Raw genomic sequence first — 23,928 nt, 5'->3', positions numbered from 1 at the left:
CAAAATCTTTTTTTGGCTCCTCGAGGGGGTGAATGTATATCTGTGTTCTCCTAGATATTCCTGGGAAGCCCAGAAATTAGTCGAAGCTGGCTTGAAGTCAAATTCAAAGCAGGGCATTTAGGGAGAATACAAGTTTTCTGCCCCGTACTCCTGGAAGCCTTAAAGGTTCGTTAGGGGTTTTGGCTACACATCTATTTGCGGTTTTAGATATTTCACTCATAGTTGATAAACAGCAATGTGCCCAAAAAACCTTGACAAGCTAAGGGTCCCCCCTTGTCCAATATCTGGACCTGAGCTTTTTACTAGGAGTTAAAGGAGAAGCAATACCATTTTACAATTGGGGTTCCAAAAGTTACTTACCTGACACCTCCAAGATGGTGCTCCGATCAGCAGTGTACCGGCACAGGGTTCTTCTAGTGAACACCACGGAGCGATCCTCTTCCTGCTTCTTGAATTTAAAATTCCCATGGCAGACGCATGTGCAGTAGAATGAAATAGCCGACTTTTTAGTTAAAGCTCAGCTTTTTGGTTCTAATGAGCATGTGCAGCTGGGAGAAGACCAGGAGAAGTAGGAAGAGGATCTCTCAGTGGAGATCTCTACAAGAACCCCGGGCCTGCGCAGTTTTCTGCTGAAAGGAGCTCCAGCCTGGGATGTTAAGTAAGTAAAAGGAGTTACGTGGGGGTGCCTAACATTTGGGACGCCCAAGGGTAAAATGATATTTGTTCTCCTTTAAGAAGGTACTGATGAAACGTTGGCCCAAAGTGCAGGTCTACCAGTGCAGCACAGATGAAAGTACAAGTCCATGGAATAGTGGTTTGATAGGAAGGACCTGCTCTCCAGTGTTGATTAAATATTACGGAGAAGTGGATGTCATCAGAAGAGCCTGCAAATATATTAAAGTTGTCCAACTGGAGGCCTGACGTGGGGTTTAGGATATAATTGTAGGACATGAATATGACACAACCCAACCATGAAACAGTCAGGATGACAAATAATCTGGCCACTTCATGTAACACATTGAACTGTAAATAGATACTGAGAAATGTCCATTACTAAAACCAAAGCCAGTTCTTTTTATTTACTCTTTTCTACAAGAGCTTTATCCCTGGATAGAGTTGTGTGCCTGGGCCTACACGTTCTTACTGCAGCGACCCAACACCAATCGAATGTTCTTATCCAAATACAGATACACAATGCTGCCATAAAACAAGGATGGAATGGATACATTGCCTGTAAGTAGAATTAGTGCACTTTTTGGTGGATGGGACGGAGAACATTGTCTCCTAGACTCACGTATGGAAAACCTGACACTATTGGGGTTCCATTTATGTGTTAATACTAAATCTTTTCCCAGGGCAACTCAACAGGACATTATATTTTCAAACATTTTCACTTTTTGGAGTTGCTGGTCCTTTAACCGCAATGGGTCCATCATCCAAACGCTCAGTGGGCTGCACCCTCACATATTACCAGTTACTATTGCTTTCTTACTTTATGTTGCTCATTAGAAACAGAGGCCTGAGGTTCTTTTTACCCCAATCAAGTTACCCGTTATCAATTAGCTTTAAGCAAAGGCAATAGAGTTAGAATAAAGCAAAACAACTTTCCATTATGTTGGTGTGGGTTAGTACACCAGGCCGGCACTTGTTCAGTGTAAAAATAAAAACTGGGTAAATAGATAGACTGTGCAAAATAAAAAATGTATCTAATATAGTTAGTTAGGCAAAAATGTAATGTATAAAGGCTGGAGTGACTGGATGTGTAACATAATAGCCAGAACACTACTTCCTGCTTTTCAGCTCTCTTGGTTTCCACTGATTGGTTACCAGGCAGTAACCAATCAGAGACTTGAGGGGGGGCCACATGGGACATAACTGTTGCTTTTGAATCTGAGCTGAATGCTGAGGATCAATTGCAAACGTACTGAACAGCAGAGATGTGCGGGTTGGCATTTCCCCGACCCTAACCCACCTTACCTTAGCCAGCGCCTGCCCGCATCCAACTTCTGGTTTGCTCTTATAGACCTGTGCTGACCCGCCCTGTCGATGACTTCACAAAAGGGGCGGGGTAAGCAGGCGCAGCATCTATAAAAGACGACCCCAGAAGCCGGCATTTGACGGTGGTGGGCAGGGAGAGCAGCTCAACCCGCCCGCGAAGAAGAGTGCGAGGTCGGCTCCAACCCATCCGACCCTGGCTCGCACATCACTACTGAACAGTTATGTCCCATGTGACCCCCCCCTTATAATCACTGACTAACTCAGAGTTAGAGAGCTGAAAAGCAGGAAGTAGTGTTCTGGCTATTATGTTACACATCCACTCACTCCAGCCTTTATACATTACATTTTTGCCTAACTAACTATATTAGATACATTTTTTATTTTGCACAGCCTATTTATTTACCCAGTTTTTATTTTTATACTGAACAATTCCTTTAATCTCCTACAGGTTAACTCATACACTGAACTGCTAATTGAATGGGGTCTACACCGGCGGTCCCAGAAATCAATAAGGCTAAACAAATGGTGAGTCAAACTGGCTAAACCAATATCAACCAGTGATTAAAAACGGTCTCATTCAGCAGTTTGGTAAAAAAAAATGGGCAAGTCGGGACTCAACTTTACTTTACTAGCGACATGTGCAGTTTTACCCAGTATACACTGCTGTTAATTGCTTTGAGTGAGTGATAGGGCTATGGTGGGCACAGGGGTTATTATGGTATATTTTTCAAACTAGATGGATAGAAACAAAAAAAAAGCAACAAAAAAAAAACCCCTCTTTTCTATGTGGAATGGAACAACCATGGTCATTCTGTAGCGTTTCCTACCAGGTCTATAAAAGATGAGCACTTGTTTGTAGGCAGGAATTGGGCGGCACAAATAAAAGTGGAGGGGAGTGAAAAACACCACAATGCACAAGACGGGATGATGGTCCACACGGTATCATTTATAGGCAAGCATGATTCTCTGGAACATAAATTAACATTAAAAAGGAAATTACGTACAAGGAGCTCCTGTTGGGAAGAATCACGTTTGGGACACGGGTGAGAAATCTGTTGCGCCGCTCAGAAAACATTCCCCAAATCAGTGAAATCGGCAAGTTCTGAAGCCTGTAGGTATTGTGAGTGGGTCAGTACTGCGGTGCTACCAGGGGGGGGGTTCAAAGAAACGGTGGATTAAAAACGTTTCTAAATGACGGCGGAAATCAGACGCTGAATATTTTGTTTCCAAGCTCACAAATTGACAGTTTCATTGCTACAGAAAAAGAGAATCAGTTGTTTGTGACTAGTTAGAGAAGGTGAACTGAAACATGTAAAAAAAAAAATGACCAGAATATTAAAATATAAATGGAAAGAGAGGGGGGGAAAGTGCCCAACCCCGGTCAGAACAGGAAAGAAAAAAAAAAAACCCTCAGCAGTTTTATTTGCATGGCTGACAATATGTTGAGCTCTCATGCAATGATACCTGGATTCCCTCGTCATCATGGACTGCTGCAAAGGGAAACACTCGAGACAATGACTGACTCCCACAACTCCCACAACAACTAACAGAAGGAATGACAGTGGCACAAGCAGAACGACGCACTTCTGCAGCTCCGCTTCTTGCGCTCACAGCACTTTGTCTTTCCGGGAGAGAGAGAGAGAGAAAGTCTATTACAGTGTTGGGGGCTTCAACCCATATTTCCTTGCAACTTCAGTCTGGGCATAAGCTGCATCACATAGTGAGTAGAGGTGGGCCATTTCCATCTCAGACTTGGCCAGATTGATGGCTTTGTTGAACATCTCAATGGCTTTGTCCAGATTCCCCCTGAAGAGGAGAAGAGAAAAGGTGTTAAAGGAGAAGGAAAGGCTAAAAGTAAGTAAGCTTTATCAGAAAGGTCTATATAAATACACCAGTAACCCCTCAAAGTAATGCTGCTCAGAGTCCTCTGTCAAAAGAAACAGCACATTTCTTTCCTTCTATTGTGTACTCATGGGCTTCTGTATCAGACTTCCTGTTTTCAGCTTAAACCTCCAGGGCTAGGGCTTGAGCATGCTCAGTTTGCTCCTCTCTCCCCCTCCCTTTTCCCCTCTCCTTCCTGCTATAATATGAGCCCAGAGCTATGAGTGAGCAGGGAGAGACTCAGGCAGGAAGTGATGTCACACCAAGCTAATAGGGCAGCTGCTATACTAAACAAACCGAGAACTTCTATATCTGTTTACTTAAGTATGGTAAAGAATTCTGCAGAATAAATATTAGGGATGCACTGAACCCAGGATTCAGTTCGGGATTCAGTCTTTATCAGCAGTATTCGGATTCAGCCGAATCCTTCTGCCTGGCCGAACTGAATCCGAATATGCAAATCAGGGGGGTGGGGAGAAATCGCATGACTTTTTAATCACAGAACAAGGAAGGGAAAAATGTTTCCCCCATCCCACCCCTAATTTGCATATGCAAATAACGATTCAGATTCGGTATGCGGCTGAATCTTTTGCGAAGGGTTCGGGGGTTCAGCAGAATCCAAAATAGAGGATTCGGTGCATCCCTTATAAATATATAGTGTTATAGCTTGCACTATTGTGGCTAATCTATTGGCAATAAACTGCTTTGGTAGCTTTCCTTCTCCTTTAAGGCTAATAGTAAATATAAAATTGCTTCTAAATCAAAAACTGTGATCAAATACAGCTAAAAAACAGCATTATCCTTTGTCAGTTCTGCTCTTTTTAATCACCCCTGTGAGGATCACATTTTAAAGGGGTTCTTCAATTTAACTTCTAGTATGATGTAGGGAGTGATACTCTGAGAAAATTTGCAATTGGTTTTCATTTTCTATTATTTCTGGGTTTTGAGTTATTTCGCTTTTTATTCAGCAGCTCTCCAGTTTGTCATTTCAGCCATCTGGTTACTAGGGCACGAATTCCCCTAACAACCATGCGCTGATTCGAATAAGATACTGGGATATGAATAGGAGAGGCCTGAATAGAAAGATGAGTAATAACTATATATTAATAGCATTACAGAGCATTTGTTTTTAGATGGGGTCAGCGACCCCCATTTGAAAGCTTGAAAGTCAGAAGAAGACGACAAATTATTCAAAAACTTATAAATAATGAAGACCAATTGAAAAGTTACTTAAAAGCAACCATTCTATAACATACTGGTACTCAAAGTTTATTTAAAGGTGAATCACCCCTTTTAAGAACATAGGGGTCCGTTTACTAAAGTGCGGTAAATCTGACTTTAAGTTTCCGCATGTTATCGCTGAGAATATTTTTACGCCAGAATATTCGCAGAGACTAAGTTTACTAAACAGCGATGCGCTCAGAAGTCATTGTGATCACTTGCGGTAACTACGTTAATGAACCAGCTTATGTTAGCGGTAATTTTAGCGAGTTGCGAATTTTCTGGCGAAAAATTAAGCTTTTGCGAACATTTATGCTATAAAATAGTCGTTTTATGGCGTTAATTATGGCGGTTATTAAGGCAATTTTTACTGTGACATTTATGGTCAGAAATACATCTTCAGAACTTATAAACTTTATTGACTGATGATTATACCATCCAGCATTACCAGAGTAACACCAATCAAACATGTCTGCATCATATAAACCTATATATGCATCATATAAATATGTAGACTATTCACAAGTAGGTGACGACAATTAGCAGCTTGTGAACAAGAAAAATTACGGCGACTAATATATAGTAGCGGTGAATTTAAATAGCGATTATTCTAATAACTATTATACGCAACAATACTATGGAGACTATTTCTGCGACAATTAATATTTAGTCGCAATGACGTCCTGCACGTGCGCACTTCTTTAATAGTCAACAACATCTGAAGACATGGCTGGAGTCAGTTCCCTGACAACCGAGGAAGCACAGTATATGGCCAAATTCCTCCTGCGTCATGATTATGACACTCAGCCGTTAAGTACTGTGGGGGTGCACGAGGTGAAGCGCCGAATCATGCACAGACTGGTGCGCAAGATGCACCGCAAATTTCAACTAGACCTTGAAGTCCGCCAGCTGCAGCGCCTCTGGTCAGATATGAAACGGCGCAATCATGAGCTAATACAAGAGGTGCAAGAAGGTAAATGTCTAACTCTACATTTCAGTTGGTCTTCATTTTTTTTCATGGTTTTTAAATTATTTGCCTTTTTCTTCAGTCTCTTTGCAGCTTTAAAATGGGGGTCAGTGACCCCCTTCTAAAAAAATAAATGCTCTGTAAGGCTATATTTTTATTATTGCTTTTTATTGCTTATCTTTCTATTTAGGCCCTTGGACCCTATCCTGTCTCTTATTCAAATTAGTGATTTATTTTAAGGTTAACTGGTACCCTAGCAACCAGAACTTGCAAACTCGAGAGCTGCTCAAAAACCACAACAAATAATAAAAAATGAAAAACAATTGCGAAGTCTCTCAGAATATAACATGAAAGTCAAACTATCACTTTAATGTCACAACCCCCCCCCCAATTTTTTTTAAAATAATAAACCAATTAACATCATCTATTATTATTTACTCCCAGAACAAGGCCAAGAAGAGGCAGCACCAGCCGCTGAGGAGGAGGGGCAAGCCATAGAGGATCTGGAGGATCCAGAGGAGGGTTCATCTCTGCGGTGTGCAGGCACACAGACAGAAGAACCATATACACCGGTGTTGGCGGAAATACAGCAGGATATTGCCAGTCTCAAATCCACCATGGAGGAAATCAAGAGAGACATTTCAGCCTTGGCTAAGAAGAACGATTAGCTGGCTTTTTTTTTTTTTTACTTTTTTTGCCTTTATTTTTTTTAAAAATGTGAAGAAACATATTTTTGTTAACTTGCTGCTATACCTTTTATGCCTTTTAATAAAAGAATTTTCAGAGATGCCTTTGTTAAGTGTTTTACTATTTATGCATTCGTTGCTGCTATCCTACATTTTTATGCAGGGGAGATTAGTTTATTTTTCCAAAAATAACAACAGGAATTATGGGTAAAACGAGATGTTATGCGATATTTCATGTCCCTCCCATTGAGAATTTTCTGGCGAAAAAATAAGTTAACGCCACCATATAGATGGCGGTAAATTTTCACTTTCCATTCTGCACCTCCTAAATGTCACTGCTCTCTCCATGTTCCCTCACCCTCCTCACTGTCTAATTGTTTAGCCATGGGTATTAGGTGCCCCATTGTGTTGCATAACGCAAGCTTTGCATCATGCCAAAATCCTGTTTAACATTAGTGTCCAAAAAAATGGCGCCTGTGTGCTTGAGGCGATTGTGAATTCCAAGATCAACAGAAGCAAGAATTAAAACATGTATATAGTGTATGTGAAGTTCATTTTGCTTGATTTACATCATAAAATAGGATTTGGAATTATTTCTTAGGGTGACAGGTCCCCTTTAATTGAATACGGTCATAGGAAAAATGTTTTTCCCCCCCAAAACGCATCAGTTAATAGTGCTGCTCCGGCAGAATTCTGCGCTGAAATTTAATTTTGAAATCTGACATGGGGCTAGACATATTGTCAGTTTTCCAGCTGCCCCCAGTCATGTGACTTGTGCTCTGATAAACTTCAGTCACTCTTTACTGCTGTACTGCAAATTGGAGTGATATCACCCCCCTCTTCCTTTCCCCCCAGCAGCCAAACAAAAGAACAATGGGGAGGTAACCAGATAGCAGCTCCCTAACACAAGATAACAACTGCCTGGTAGATCTAAGAACATCACTCAATAGTAAAAATCCAGGTCCCACTGAGACACATTCAGTTACATTGAGTAGGAGAAACAACAGCCTGCCAGAGAGCAGTTCCATCCTAGTGTTGGCTCTTTCTGAAATCACATGACCAGGCAAAATGACCTGAGATGCACCTACACACCAATATTACAACTAAATACACTTGCTGGTTCAGGAATGAAATTTTATATTGTAGAGTAAATTATTTGCAGTGTAAACAGTGTCATCTAGAAATAAAAACGACATCAAAAAAATCAAGACAGAATCCCTTTAAGCAGCAGCAATGAAAAACTTGAATTAAAAGAACGTAAACTTACCTCTGAACCTCTATAGTCCCCATTGTTTCATAGGCAAAATCACATTTGTTATCTATTTCTATGGCCTTGCTAATAAGATCTAGACCTTTTTCCAAGTCCTGTTTCCACTGGAGCTGAAGTAAGCTGTAAACAGAAAATTTAAAAAATTAGAAAAAAATTGTTACATTGTCCGTCAGACAGCGTCCAACAGAGCTTACATTCTAAGGTCCCCATCACATTCAAACACATTTGGGTCACCTTAATCTGAACCCAATCAGTCTGTACTTTTGAGTGCGGCAGAACTGCACAGCATCTTGTGCTTAAAATGATGCTATCACACAATAAGATCTTTTATTATAATAATTTGACTACAAAAATAATTTTTTTTGTGATTTATTATACCCCGAGGATGGAAAATGACTGAATCCGAAAACCCGGCATCTCAGACCTGCTGACGTCGTATATAAGTCAATGGGAGAAGTCCCAAAGATTATCTTGATCTCTGCACTGGGTTTCGTGCAAAAATCCGAAAAAAATCGTAGTTTTTCATGATTTTTTCTTCCGGCACACAATTTTTGGGAAAATGTATTGATAAATAAAGGGAAACAACCCTTGTGGATTTGGTTGGAGTAGCTTTCAGAAATAAATGAGAAATTAAGATTTTGATAAATAACCCCCCTAATCAGTATCACCAAAAATGAAAAGTGTTTTTAAGTAATTAAAATATCATGTACTGTTGCCCTGCATTGGTAAAAATGATGTGTTTGCTTTAGAAACTCTACTATAGTTTATGAGTAGGCGGCTGTGTTGCCATGGGGGCAGCCATTGAAAGCACAGGGTACATAGCACATAACAGATGCACTCGGTAGAATACCAATGCATTCTATTACAGCATTTATCTGTTATCTGCTAAGTAACTTATGCCTTTTCTCTTTTTTTTTTCAGCGTCAATGGCTGCCCAACATGGCAACACAACGGCTTACTCAAACTATAGTCGTCCTTCCAAAGCAGTTTTACCAGTGCAGGGTAACAGTAGATGACATTTTAATTACTTTTCTTTTTTTGGTGTTTCTGTTCCTTTAATGATCTTTTAAAATTGTTTCAATTAGGTGTTCGAATTTAATAGTTAAAATGTTTCTATTTTATTATATTGACACAAGTAGTGCTATGTAAAAAAAAAAAAAACAACTATACTTAGACAAAAAGTGCACCACATGTTAATATGCCTTTGTGATAGGGGCACTTGGATCTTGTTTTACCCTCTGGGTCAATGGCCATACTAAAAGAATATCTAAAGTCCCTGCCATAAAGCAAGTTAGTTTTGCTAATGTTTGTCTAAGTGCAGTCTCCAACAACACAACGATTCAGCTCTAGAACCGCTTTGTATCTGGTCCTTAGTCCTCACTATGGCACATTTCCCAGCTTAGCTCTTATGTTATACTATACAAGCAAAGAGAAATGCACAGAAAACGAATATTTGTGTGGTGGCACTTACCCTTTATGAACATAGGTGGTGGCATTGTCAGGCTCAAGATCTATGCATTTATCATACATTTCATCAGCTTTTCCAAACTGCTGCTGATCAGTTAGTGCCTGGGGATAAAATAATTGAAGTTATGCTGTGATAGTTTGTGCATTTATTGGCACTGCCTCGGGCACCAAACAGGTAAGACTTTGCAGTCAATCCTTTTTGCAAAAGGGGGAAATAACTTATATTAACTATAAACATTCAACTTTACACCTAAGAGCAGTGATCCCCAACCAGTAGCTCGTGAGTAACATGTTGCTCCTAGTGGCCTCCAACCAGCTGCTTATTTTTGAATTCTTGGTTTAAAGGCAAGGTTTAGTTTCATAAAAACCATATGTATTGCCAGAGTCTCCTGCTGCTTGCCAGTCCACATAGAAGCTACCAATACCCAATAACAGCACTTATTTGGAAGCCTCAGGAACATTATGTGTTGCTCTCCAACATTATTTCACACTTTTGCTCATGAGTAAAAAAAAGTTGGGGACCACTGCCTAAGAGCATAAAATCATTAAGAGATCACAGAAAGTTTGACATCTCAGAAATGAAAAAACAATATAACTATGGATGCACCAAATCCACTGTTTTGGATTCGGCAAATCCTTCGTGAAAGATTCGGCTGAATACCGAACCCTAATTTGCATATGCAAATCAGTGAGGGGGAGGGGAAAAGAAAGGAATGTTTTACTTCCTTGTTTTGTGACAAAAAAGATTTAAAGGATTTGGTTCGGCCCGAATCCTGCTGAAAATCGCCAAATCCTGGCGAATACCGAAACAATGCCTGGATTCAGTGCATCCCTAGATATACCGTGTATACTCAAGTATAAGCCGAGTTTTTCAGCCCCCAAAAATATGCTGAAAAACTCTACCTCGGCTTATACTCGGGTCAAGCGCAAAAACGGTCGCCGGCGTCTAAGAATAGTCGCCGGCGTCTAAGAATAGTCGCCGGCGTCTAAGAATAGTCGCCGGCGTCTAAGAATAGTCGCCGGCGTCTAAGAATAGTCGCCGGCGTCTAAGAATAGTCGCCGGCGTCTAAGAATAGTCGCCGGCGTCTAAGAATAGTCGCCGGCGTCTAAGAATAGTCGCCGGCGTCTAAGAATAGTCGCCGGCGTCTAAGAATAGTCGCCGGCGTCTAAGAATAGTCGCCGGCGTCCAAGAATAGTCGCCGGCGTCCAAGAATAGTCGCCGGCGTCCAAGAATAGTCGCCGGCGTCCAAGAATAGTCGCCGGCGTCCAAGAATAGTCGCCGGCGTCCAAGAATAGTCGCCAGCGTCCAAGAATAGTCGCCGGTATCCAAGAATAGTCTCCAAGAATATTTGCCGGCGTCCAAGAATGGTCGCCGGCATCTAAAAACGAGACGCCGGCACCTCCGATGGGAGCAGAAACCCTCAATTTTTTGATTGAAACTTACCAGAAGCTGCTGCATTTCTCACCCTCGGCTTATACTCGAGTCAATAAGCTTTCCCAGTTTTTGGAGGTAAAATTAGGTACCTCGGTTTATACTCGGGACGGCTTATACTCGAGTATATACGGTAACCCATTTGTTAAGTCTATAGACAAGCACTTGGTTCCTCACCTGGGCATAGAGTGCATAACCTTCTGCACACTTTGGGAACTTGATAATGACATCTTCAAACCCTTGCATAGCTTCTTTGATCTGTATGGGGTTGCTGCCGGTATATGCTTTCCGATACTACAAGGCAAATGAAAGATTAAGAACAAGGAATCATTTAACAGGTGCACCATTAGGTTTTAAAAAAAAAAAACTCTGGCTTGCTCCTATACTTGCCCAAACCCATGGGTCCCACAACATTATCAAACTACACAATTGGCAGTTTGGAAACAAGACAGCTGTATCCAGATGCCAGCGGTTGTTAAAATATTTCTGTAGCTCAAAGTGCAGTTAGACAGCGGTGACCTTCTTCCTTCTATATCTCTTAGCACATGGCACTAAATCGTTATAGCTCTGTATATATTTATGGATACAAATAAAATTGTATTGACCCTAAAACTTCTACATACAAGGCCCTGAACCTACTGCTCTAATTAAAGCCATTCATTCCAGGCTAAATACAGTAGAACCCCAATTTTACGTTTTTCAGGGGACCAGGAAACAATTATGTAAAATCCTGGAAATGTGTTAAAGCGACTTTTTCTTCAAGTGCTGAAAGGATATAAGCACAGGATTGAGTTTTACTGTGAGATACAATATTTAGTGTGTTAATAACAAGGGTTAAACATTGCAGGGTTAATGTTACACTATGGGGGGCGAGTGCAAGACTCACCGTCAGTCACACACACACGCTAAAGAAACAAGTGATTGGTGCAGGACTGTATAAGGGCCACACTCATTGCAATTGACCATTTACAGGCAGAACCATGGCAGAATATACATCTGCTTAGTATTTTAAACCTCTTTATTTCACAAATAACGTTCATAGAGGGGGAAAAAAAACAAAACAGTTTTTAGGAACATCAGGACACAATTTGATGTAAAATCCAGGAAAACATGACGTAAAATCAGGGCAATGTACCCATTGAAATGAATTATAAATTGGTAAAACCATAAATAAAAAAATGTAAAATGCGGGAAAAATGAATCAGGGTACTTATAAACGAGGTTTCATTGTAGTCCGTTTTTTACCAACATGTATTAAATCTAGATTAGTTCAAAAACAAAATAACAATTACTCCTATATTGCAGAGAAAAGAAACGGCAACGTTGTTTGCTTAACCCTTTAAGTGGTCAGTGCAGCTGTGACAATGGGTCAAGTTTAGGAAAAAGCTATTGACATAGACCAACATTCCTATAAAATTATATATATTTATTGAAACGTGTGTATTATAACAAATCATGAATCCCTCGTTGTATAATGTGAGGATATTAAAAGTAACCTCAGAGATCCATAATCTGTATAAAAGAACTTGGCCTTTCAACTTGTGTCTTTATGTGGTCATGGTGTAACGTATGGTATTCCAAAACCCAGAACAAACTCCAAGGTACCGGCTCACTCTTCAGTCGCCTTTCACTTCAGGAGGAGCCCTCCGCTGCTCAGATGCCGTCAGGTCTTATCGTGAGAGGAGCAGGGAGAGAGTTCTGGGCAGGTACAGAAGGGACGGGGTAGCTGGAAGCTTATATATAACCGCCATCATACATTTCTGCTCCAAATCTTCCTGCCAACCTTATATTTGTGTTCTCACCCCTAATCACATGTCATGGCAAGGAAGGGAGATATTTACCAGTGCAAAACATTTCTGTGCTTGAGCCAACGCAGAATCTGGTCGCAGTCGGATACATTCATCAAAGTCTTCAACAGCCTCTTCTACTTGGTCTAAAAGGATTTTCAGCTAAGAATACAAACAAGGCAATTAGTCCTTTAGCTTGTGCTCAGGCATCCGCACAGACTTACATTCATATAAATGTAAAATATGTTTTGCCAAAAAGAATTTCTTATCAAGGAGGCAACATCGCTAATCTGGCGAGTTCTGGGAGTTCACATTTACTGCTCAAACGTTGGAAAGTAAAACTGTTACAGATTGAGCAGAATCTAGTGTTGTTCTGTCCCTGACGCCTGATACAACTGAGCATTATGGGAAACGTCTGGTATGTGTAACTTCATGTGCAGTGGCCTTTGAGATCAGCAGCCATGCGGTTTGTACACTTGGAGGACAAAAGGTGGGTGAATGGCACATTGGCTCTTAAAGGAGCAGTTCAGTATAAAAATTAAAACTGGGTAAATAGACAGGCTGTACAAAATGAAAAATGTTTCTAATATAGTTAGTTAGGCAAAAATGTAATGTATAAAGGCTGGAGTGACTGGATGTGTAACATAATAGCCAGAACACTACTTCCTGCTTTGCAGCTCTCTAACTCTGAGTTAGTCAGTGGCTATAAGGGTGCCCACATGGGACATAAATGTTCAGCGAGTTCGCATTTGATCAGCGGCATTCAGCTCAAATTAAAAAGCAACAGTTAAGCTGGCCATAGATGTAAAGTTATTTAAAAGATCTTTTCCTTATCGTGAGACCACGATTATCTCGAAACGATCGTTTAAATGTACGATTTGTCCATCAACTAAAAAGACCATTTCAGGTGATATTGCCAGGAAAGTAGCTGCCTGCTTGGCCCTGCAGACACAGAGATTGCACTGGGACCGATAATTTTTTTTTAACCTGCCCGATTTTCTGGCGTATGTACGATCGTTTGATTCCCACTAACTTCACGTTTCATTCCCACTAAATTCCCACAGACGGATTGGTCGGATTTCACTAAAATCAGTCCTTCGGCAAAGGAAAATCTTTGCGTCTATGGGGACCTTTATGTCCCATGTGCCTCCCCTTAAGTCACTGATTGGTTACTGCCTGGTAACCAATCAGTGGAAACCAAGAGAGCTGAAAAGCAGGAAGTAGTGTTCTGTTATGTCTAGGGATGCACTGAATCCCGGATTTGACCAAATCCTTCTGCCCAGCCGAATACGAATCCTAATTTGCAAATGAAAATTAGGGGCAGGGAGGGAAATCACATGACTTTTTGTCACAAAACAAGGAAGTAAAAAATGTTTTCCCCGTCCCACCTCTAATTTGCATAGGCAAATTAGGATTCGGCGGAATCTTTCGCAAAGGATTCGGCCGAATCCAAAATAGTGGATTTGGTGCATCCCTAGTTATGTTACACATCCACTCAGTCTCAGTATTTTGTACAGCCCATTTACCCAGTTTTTATTTTTACACTCAACAATTCCTTTAAAAGGTAAACACAATTACTTTTTGCAAGACACAAAAGTGCAGCAGCAGGTGCAAGATTCTCATTCGCACACGGATCCACACGTGCTCCTTTCTAAAGATCCAGAAGCCATGCATTGTTGGACGGTCAACAGATTTGAAAACCAACGATGTTAATCAAAATATGCCACTATTCCTGGGCCTAGCTGAATCTGTAATCAGTTTGTGTATATAGTACTCACCTGCCCTCTGTGATGATAAACATCAGCATTTTGGGGATCGATATCTGCTGCCATGTTAAAATCGTGAGTAGAAAGGACCGGCTGCTGCTGCTGCATATACATACTCCCACGCTTGATAAGGGCATTTGCACGGAGCTAGGGGGGAAAATGAAAACTGAATAAAAACACAACCTTGCTCTAAGCTGGTACAAATATGGCTTCTTAAAAGTCTTGTTCTATTAAAACTTAAGTCTCAGAAAGTTAAACCAGGCAAATATGTGATTTGATTCAACCAGTCGATCAGTGGTCAAAGTACAGGAGTTTCCCCCAAAAAGATTTAGAGATAGTATGAACACCCATTGTGTAGCATTTTTCAGTATATGATCAGTCAGTGCAGGAGAAGAAGGAGGAAAAGGTGCAAAACGTAACATTTGTACAGGTATGGCCCCTGTTACCCACAATGCTTGGGAACCGGATAAGAGATCTTACTCTATGGGGCCAATTTTCAGACAAATAGTTTTTTTTTTTTTTTCATGAATCTCAACAAATGTGTGGTTTTCCTATTTTCCTATTTCAGATTTATCAAGTGTAAAAACCACTAATGCTAAACTTTGCCAAGTAAAAAGTTGTCAAGGTGCTACAGAAGTCAATGGGAGCTGATCTTATTGGACCACTTTATTCAATTCGGAGGTTTCCGTATCGTTCAGCACTTTTCATTCGTACTTTTTATATTCGGATCTTTTAATAAATGTAACGACAATCGTGGTTTAAAGGAAAATTCAACTCTTTAACTACCCCCCTACCCTACGTAGACCCCCTACCTCCTCCCCTCAGCCTAGCTGCTAACCCGGGGAAATGCCCCAAATTTTTACCCTCGGTGCAGATTCAGGGATAGCAATTCACGGCAGTCATCTTCTGGGTCTTCGGTAATCTGAGACTGAGACCAGCGAAGCGGCGCATGCGCAGTTGGAGCAATTTCCCGGTTTGCGCCAAAATAGACAAATTTTCGAAGCACCAGAAGATGGCTGCTGTCAACTGCGATCCCTGAATCTGCATCGAGGGGTAAATAAAAAGTTAGGGGCATTTCCCCGGGGGCAGCTAGCCTGGGGGGAGGAGGGAGGGGGGTTAGGGTTTTTTTTAGTTAAGGGTTGAATTCACTATTAAGAGTTTGTAAGTTTAGTTGTGGTTTCAAAAACCTCTAAAACCACTTAAATCCAACCTTTTAGGGTCAGGGCACACAGGCAGATTCGGGGAGATTAGTCGCCCCGGCAACAATCTCTTCTTCTTCGGGCGACTAATCTCCCCAAACTGCCTCCCCTGCCGCTTAAATATAAATCCTGCCAGCGATTTACATTGTAGCCGGCGGGAAGGCAGTTCAGGGAGATTAGTCGCCCGAAGAAGAGATTGTCGCCGGGCGACTAATCTCCCCGAATCTGCCTGTGTGCCCTGACCCTAAAAGGTTGGATTTAAGTGGTCACTGACCCCATCTAAAAAAACAAACAAATTATCTGTAAGCAATGTATTGCTATTGCTAATTATTACTGCTCGTCTATTCCTCTATTCCAGTGCTGTCCAACTTCTATGGTACAGAGGGCCGGAATTTTTCTAATCTACATGGTGGAGGGCTGATAACGGAAGCCAGTGTTAGCCACTCCCTGTTTTAAGACCACACCCACTTTAAAACACACCCATGTTACCGCAAGACCATGTCCACATTAATAGCACACCAAAAAACCAAATGGTTGGTGCTCACTGCAGGGATCAGGGCCGGACTAGGGGTAGGCAGAGTAGGCAGCTGTCTAGGGCGCCATCATTGAGGGACGCACTTTTAAGGGGATTTTTTTTCAAGTGTTTATTTAATAATTTGTTTCAGTTATCATGGTCACCCAGTTGGGTGGAATCCATCTCCTTCCCATTCTCCCTCTTGCTGGCAAGTAATAGTTCCTTCTGTGCGGTGCATCGCGATATACGCGTCAATGACATCACTGATGTGTTGGGTGTCAGAGAGAGGCAGAGAGCTGGTGGGCTGCTTGGTGTGACTCTCGCTGCTCTCAGCCTTACACAGTCACTGAACTGAAGACATTCTTTCTATTACTGTAAAGTGTGAAGCTTCCTGCTGGCACAGCCAGGTACAGATTTGGGGGCCATATGTTTGCTGTTGCTGCTGGGCGCTGGTACAGGTACATAAATACTTGGGGGCAATATGATGGCTGCTGGAGGGCTGTATGATGGATGGCTGCTGAGCTTGCTGGTAAAGGTATAGGGAGCAGTAATATAAATGTCACTCATATGTGACAAAAGTTAAGTCATATAAGACATACCCATAAATCCATATGGCTCCTCCTCCCTTGTGTATAATACAGTACCCCAGCATATGATTAAACACCTTAGGGGCCCCTAACAATAATTTTCAATTTCTAACAAACCCCCAGAACAAATACCAAAGTATGACACACGGAGTATAGGGCAGACAAAGTATGACACACACAGGGAGCATAGGGAAAACAGAACAGAGCAGGAGACAGGAATCAGGACCAGTCTAATATGTACTATATACAGTGACACAGAGCTGGGGCCCCATTAGCATTTTGAATAAGGTTTGAACAGGAGAACAATGTGGGCAGTTTCAGTCTGGGTCTCAGGTGGAACAGTACAGGCTTTAGGGGTGAGAACAATAGAGGTGTCACAGGTGTGAACAATAGAGGTGTCACAGGTGTGAACAATAGAGGTGTCACAGGTGTGAACAATAGAGGTGTCACAGGTGTCAACAATAGAGGTGTCACAGGTGTAAACAATAGAGGTGTCACAGGTGTGAACAATAGAGGTGTCACAGGTGAGAACAATAGAGGTGTCACAGGTGAGAACAATAGAGGTGTCACAGGTGAGAACAATAGAGGTGTCACAGGTGAGAACAATAGAGGTGTCACAGGTGTGAACAATAGAGGTGTCACAGGTGTGAACAATAGAGGTGTCACAGGTGTGAACAATAGAGGTGTCACAGGTGTAAACAATAGAGGTGTCACAGGTGTGAACAATAGAGGTGTCACAGGTGAGAACAATAGAGGTGTCACAGGTGAGAACAATAGAGGTGTCACAGGTGTGAACAATAGAGGTGTCACAGGTGTGAACAATAGAGGTTTGGATTCGGCCGAATCCTGCTGAAAAAGGCCGAATCCTGGATTCGGTACATCCCTAGTTAATCTGGACCCTAGCATCGAAACTGCAAACTGGAGCTGCTGAATAAAAAGCTAAATAACTCATGATACAGAAATAATGAAAACCAAATGCAAGTTATCTCAGAATATCACTTTCTACATCATACTAAAAGAACGCAAACAACCCTTTTAATAAAAAGCCTCCATGTCTACAAAAATATAATTTAAACATGAAATAAAACCAATAGGATTTTTTTGCCACCAATATGGATCCATGCATCTTTGTTAGGATCGAGGTTTTAAATTACAGAGAAAATGGAAATGCATTTCTAAAAATCAATTATTTGTTTAAAATGGAGTCTATGGAAGATAATAGATTTGTAGCTTTCTGAATAACGGGTCCTATACCTGTACTAAGTTAAAACATAGCTCTGCTGCATTTCAATTCAAAAAGGGAAGAGCTTAAAATAAGAATTTTTAATTAAAACCCCTTTTAATACCACCACATCTTAGCCATTAAATTAAAATCTCCATACCTTAACATTGCATTCTTCCATGCTAATGACCTGATCCAAATCTGGCTTTGCAGCAGCAGCATTTCCAATCAGCAGGTAGAATGTGGCTCTTAGTAATAAAGCTTCAGCCATGTATTTGCCTTCTGATTCTACCTCCTTTGTGCATTCGCTGATTATTTTGTCGTAATTTTCTTCTTCCATATATTTTTTTGCTTTTAAGTACCCAGACCTTAAGGAGAAAAAAAATACAGATCAAATTCTGATTACGAAACATTTTATTGACAAAAATTTAAAAATAGATTTTTGTACTTACCGTTAAATCCTTTTCTCTTGTCCTACATTGGGGGACACAGGCACCATGGGGATGAAGATCCTGTTGCTTGGAGAAAGGACACTAAAAGGTTAAAGTGGCTCCTCCTCCTCCTGCTCTGGGCTTCATCCCCGCCTACCTCCTCAATCCTCAGTTTTCTGACCGAAGAAGAGATGACGAGCCCTACCAATTGCCCATGTGAAGAGAAGGAGCTCCTCCCCAATGCAAGCTAAGCACGGTATGAACCACCTGCTGTTTGAAATTGTTGCTATTTGAACAACAAAAATTATATAAGATATTACCTGATCAATATTAACATGAACTAATACAGGGAGGGAAGGCCTGTGTCCCCCAATGTAGGACAAGAGAAAAGGATTTAACGGTAAGTACAAAAATCTATTTTTCTCTTGCCTAGATTGGGGGACACAGGCACCATGGGGACGTCCCAAAGCTACCCATGAGGGCGGGACTTTTTACCCCTAGTGTTCAGGGAATAACCACCTGCAACACTTTCCTGCCGAAGCTCGCTTCGGCTGAGGCGATGTATGCACCTTGTAGAATTTGGAAAAGGTGTGTGTGGATGACCACACTGCAGCCCTACAGACCTGTTCTGCTGAAGCCTGGAGGCGAACCACCCAAGAAGTGCTGAGTGAAGAAGTAGAATGAGCTGAACCTGGAAGGGTGTGGTCTTACCTCGTACCTCACAGGCCTTCAAGATTGTTGACCTAATCCATCTTGTATTGGTGGCCTTAGATACCTTAAGGCTTTTCCGTGGTCCTTCTGGTAAGACAAAGAGGTTGTCTAGCTTCCTTCTACTCTTGGTAGCCCTGGTGTATGTTCTGAGAGAACGAACCACATCTACATATGTAACTGTTCCAAATATGTCTTTTGTTCAGGACAAAATGAAGAAACCACCAGGTCCTGGTTAAGATGGAACTCCTTAGGAAGAATCCTAGGTAGGTCTCAACACCGCCTTGTCCTTGTAAAAATCAAAAATGGTGGACGACAAGATAGAGCTGCTAGTTCTGAAACTAGTCTAGCCAAAGTGATGGCTAATAGAAAACTACCTGAAAAGTCAGCAGAGTTAATGGAATCGAGCCAATGGCTCGAACGGTTGCTCCTGCAATACAGAAGGTACCATATTGCGATCCCAGGGAGGGATTGTATGACGGTATGGCGGTATCATCCTCAATGCTCCCTGTAGGAAGGTCTTGATGTTGGGCAGCATTGCAAGCTGCTGCTGCTGAAAAAGGATAGATAAGGCTGATACCTGAACATTCAGTGAGCTGAGTGCCAGCCCTTATTTCTAAACCCTCCTGAAGGAATAACAATAGGCTACTTTCGTCCCAGGACTGTGGGTCTTTGGCTTTAGATTTACACCAGGATATGAATGTCCTCCATACCCTGTGGTAGATGCGTGCGAAGACGGGCTTTCTGGCCCTTAGTAAGGTCGGTATGGCCTTTTTTGGAACTCCTGATCTGGCTAGGATTATGGCTTCAAGTGTCATGCCGTTAAATCCAGCCATGGTGAACTCAGGTGGAGGATCAGTCCCTGAGATAACAGATCCATTCTGTCTGGAAGGTGGAATGGTGCGTCCACTGATGAACTTATGAGCTCTTCGAACCAAGTGTGGTGTGGCCAGTAGGGTGCCACTACAACTGTTTCTACCCTTCTTGATTACACTTGGCAGAAGTGCCAGTGGTGGGAAGACATATGCTAGGTGAAACTGCCACGGAACCACCAGTGTGTCCATGCTAGGGCCAGAGGGTCATTGCTTCTTGTGAAGAACCTCGTAAGCTTGTTGTTGTACCTGGATGCCATTAAGTCTACTTCCGGAGTGCCCCACCTTGCCAGAATCAGTTGAAAAAACCTCTGGGTGTAGGCTCCACTCTCCCTGATCTAAGGTCTCTCGGCTGAGAAAATCTGCTATCCAGTTGCCCACTCCAGGGATATGAACTGCGGAGATAGCTGGTACCGTGTTTTACACCCACAGAAGAATTTGCTGTGCCTCTGCGAGGGCAGCTTGACTCCTTGTGCCTCCTTGGTGGTTGATGTAAGCCAACGCTGTCACATTGCCTGACTGTATTCTTACAGGTAGATCTTGAAGTCTGCCTGACCATTGGAGCAATGACAGGTAGATTGCTCTTAATTCCAGGATGTTGATGGGGAGTAGTTCTTTCTGTGACCAACGTCCCTGTACGGTTAGGTCTCCCAATACTTCTCCCCAACCTTGTAGACTGGCAACTGTTGTGATGACTGTCCACTGGTGATTGGGGAAGGGTTTTCCTGACGGAAGTGTTGTTGGTCAAAGCCACCAACTGATAGAGGTTCAAACTAGATCTGATAGGGGAATCCTGCAGTTTAGGTTCGCTCAGTTCCTCCTCTGGTGTTGGAGTAAGGCTCTGCATGGCTCTGGTGTGGAGCTGCGCATATGGAATCGCAGGATGACACTATAGTCCCTAGCACTCTCATGGCAACCTTAAAGGTACCTGATCCATTTTTTGCAGAGATGGCAGGAGCCCCTGCATGGAGGTGATCTTGGATTGGGGAAGGAAGGCTCTTCCCAATGAAGAATTTAGATCAAGCCCTAAATATTCAGTACTCTGGGAAGGTATGAATCGAGAATTTTGGAAGTTTATCTGCCAACCTAACAGCATTAGTGTCTGGAGATGAGTTGTGGCCAGTGCCATGGAACGGGCCTTTACCAGTTGGTCGTCCAGGTATGGTACGACACTCACTCCCTGCAGTCGCAGGTCCTCTAGAGCCGCAGCCATGACCTTTGTGAATAGCCTTTGCGCGGAGGATAGTCTGAAGGGGAGTGCCAGGGATTGCCAATGTTCTCCTGCCACTGAAAAGTGAAGGACCCAGTGGTGGTTGGGATGTATGGGGACATGCAGGTATGCCTCTTTGATGTCGATCACCGCCCTGAAATCCTCTGTGTCCAGGGACATTAGGACTGACTGGATGGATTCCATCTTGAAGTGGTGCTTCTTTACATGGTCGTTTAGTGCCTTTAGGTCTAGCACCAGGTGAAAAGATCCATCCTTTTTGGGTACTATAAACAGGTTTAAGTAGAAACCGAAGCCCCTTTTACCTTTGAGGGACCGCCATTACTACCGCGGAGGCAGTCAGGGCGTTTGGAACCCCATGGAAAGCTGAGTGCCTGGGTTCTGTGGTAGGGAGCCTTGAGATGGAAAATCACCTCGGAGGTAGCTGAGCGAATTCTATGAGATAGAAATGATCTGTAGGACCCAGGGTTCCAGTACTCTATGCCGTCACACCTCCCGAAAGTGACTTAAGCGTCCGCCAAAGGGTTTAGCTTTCAGGGGTGGGCACCTCCTCATGCGGAGGCTGTTTTGTCCCGTGCGGGCTTAGGTGCTGCTCTGCTTCCTGACCAAGACGTGCTCTGCCTTGACTGGAATCTGGGGCGGGTCGGAGCTTGTTGCTTTTCATGTTAGGACCTCTGGCTCTGTAGCTTGAGAATTTTCCTTCTCTGTTCAGCACCAAAAAGTTGTTTTTTTTGTTTTTTGTTTTTTTTTTTTTTCCCCGAGAATGGGAGACCAAGCAGAGACCACTTCAAGGTAAGATCTGTTGACCAGTTTTTTAGCCAAAGGAAACATCTGGCTGCAATGGATTATGCCGAAGCCCATGTGACGAGCTTAGCCGCGTCCAGGACTGCTACGCAAATTTATATATTTGTGTCCGCTATCGGAGCTAGAAAGAGGTTGGGCCACCTGTTCCACCCAAACTTCCATTGACCTGGATACCCATGGGGTGGCAATAATAGGTCGGAGAGTTCTGCCTGCTGCTGTAAAAATCGACTTGCAGAAACCCTCAAGACGTTTGTTGATAGGATCGTTAAAGGAATCCGCATCGACTACTGGAATGGTGGTGGTCTTTGACAATTTAGAGACGGGTGGGTCCACTGCTGGGGTGAAGACCAAGGTCTGTAAAGTAAAAGGATAAGTTTGAGTAAAGCGATGGAAAATTGGACTCTATGGTCTGGCGTTTTCCATTGTGCTTTAACAATGTCGCCCAGCTGTTCATAGGCTGGAAAGACACAAGAAGACTTCTTTTGCCTCTTGAAAATGTTATTGGTTTGCTAAAGGTGGGGTGTGCCTGAATCAGGCTCTCGACCTCTCATTGTGATCTAGGGGTATCCTGATCCTATTCATCTGCGGATAGGATCTGTCCCTCTTCCCAATGCCTCTTCCTGTTCATCAGGCAAAACAGGTGGGGAAAGGGGAGGTCGCTTTGTGACCGACTGCTGAGTGACCGGTCTGTGAGGCTCTGTAGATAGGTGCTGTAGGACGGTATCTAGAGTCTCTGGAATTCTGGCTAGGTTTTGTAGACCCGCTAGAGATAGAGCGCACACCATTCAGAATCCAAGCTCGTTTGATTAGCCGTAGCTGTCGCAGAGCTGGCTGGTAGGGCTGTGTGGGATTGTAATTGTGCAGTGACTGCTGCAGTCTTACAGGCTTCACATATTGGCTCAGCCAAAACACTAGCAAATTTAGGTCTGCAAGTAGCCCATGCCAAATACTAAATTGCATTGGTGGTACATGCAGTTGCCTGCTTGGGAAGGGACTGGTCATCTGCCCTGCCCGTCATGGCTATACTATGTAGTGCAACCCAGTAAGTAAGATATTGGGGAATATTAGGAGAGTCCAGAGGAGTGAACCACTTCTCCCTTAGAGTGCAATCTGTGGAGACAGAGGGAAGTAGTGAAAAATCCCACAGTAGGTCCCATAGAGAGAGGGAAGTGTTAATCCCCTAGAGAAAGAGTAAGGGAAGTGTAACTACCTATTCACCAAGGTAGGAAGGAATGGTACCTTGTTCTTCTCTGTGAGAGACAGTGAGGCTGGAAACGCTCAGTACTGGAGAGAGAGATGCGGATCCAAAATGGCTGCCAGAGAGGTTTCCCGGGCTTTGGTATGGTACCTTAGTAAGATGGCGCCCGTGAGGCGCGTGTGCAGCGACTCGTGCACAATGAAATAGACGCATCGCCAGATGGTGGCGCGAAAGATCGCTGGGAATGGCACTGAGTTACCAATGCGGGGACTACTTTTAGTGCTGTTGTCCCATTATGATCTACATATATAAAAGCATTGTTAGAATTCTGTTCCATGGAAAATATGACTTAATATTGATTCATGAGAAAATGTATATTGTAACCTTAACATAAATATCAAATAAAAAGCATGAAACAGGAGGGTGATTTAGACAAACTGTGTGTTGACAGTGTCTTTATATCTACTGATGACCAGCTTAAGGTCTACTGGTAGATCCCATCTACCTTTTGGACATCCCTGGCCTAGGGAAATCTTTGTCAGAGAATAGCAGTGAAAGTGAAACTTAAATGCCTAGGAAAATCTGTGTGAGAGAATAGCAGTGAAAGTGAAACTAAATGCCTAGGAAAATCTGTGTGAGAGAATAGCAGTGAAAGTGAAAGTAAATGGCTTTCTGCAGAGCTGACAGGCA

The 23,928-nt window shown here is 42.6% G+C and overlaps 1 protein-coding gene across 1 annotated transcript in view; it reads right to left on the bottom strand.

The window, feature by feature from the left end:
- Positions 1-2,923: 2,923 nt before the first annotated feature.
- The window catches only part of tomm70.S (to translocase of outer mitochondrial membrane 70 S homeolog), a 36,088-nt gene continuing 15,083 nt past the window's right edge, over positions 2,924-23,928 (bottom strand). Inside the window, 7 exon segments of the mRNA NM_001089655.1 lie at positions 2,924-3,804; positions 8,021-8,143; positions 9,495-9,592; positions 11,100-11,216; positions 12,764-12,871; positions 14,488-14,622; positions 18,158-18,365. Coding sequence (NP_001083124.1) covers positions 3,651-3,804; positions 8,021-8,143; positions 9,495-9,592; positions 11,100-11,216; positions 12,764-12,871; positions 14,488-14,622; positions 18,158-18,365 — 943 coding nt within the window. The 3' untranslated portion in view covers positions 2,924-3,650.

This window comes from Xenopus laevis, chromosome 2S (assembly GCF_017654675.1).
Source record: "Xenopus laevis strain J_2021 chromosome 2S, Xenopus_laevis_v10.1, whole genome shotgun sequence".
NCBI classification, from domain to species: Eukaryota; Metazoa; Chordata; class Amphibia; order Anura; family Pipidae; genus Xenopus; species Xenopus laevis.
Note: the sequence above shows the minus strand (reverse complement) of the source record. Positions and strands in the feature narration are given on the sequence as shown.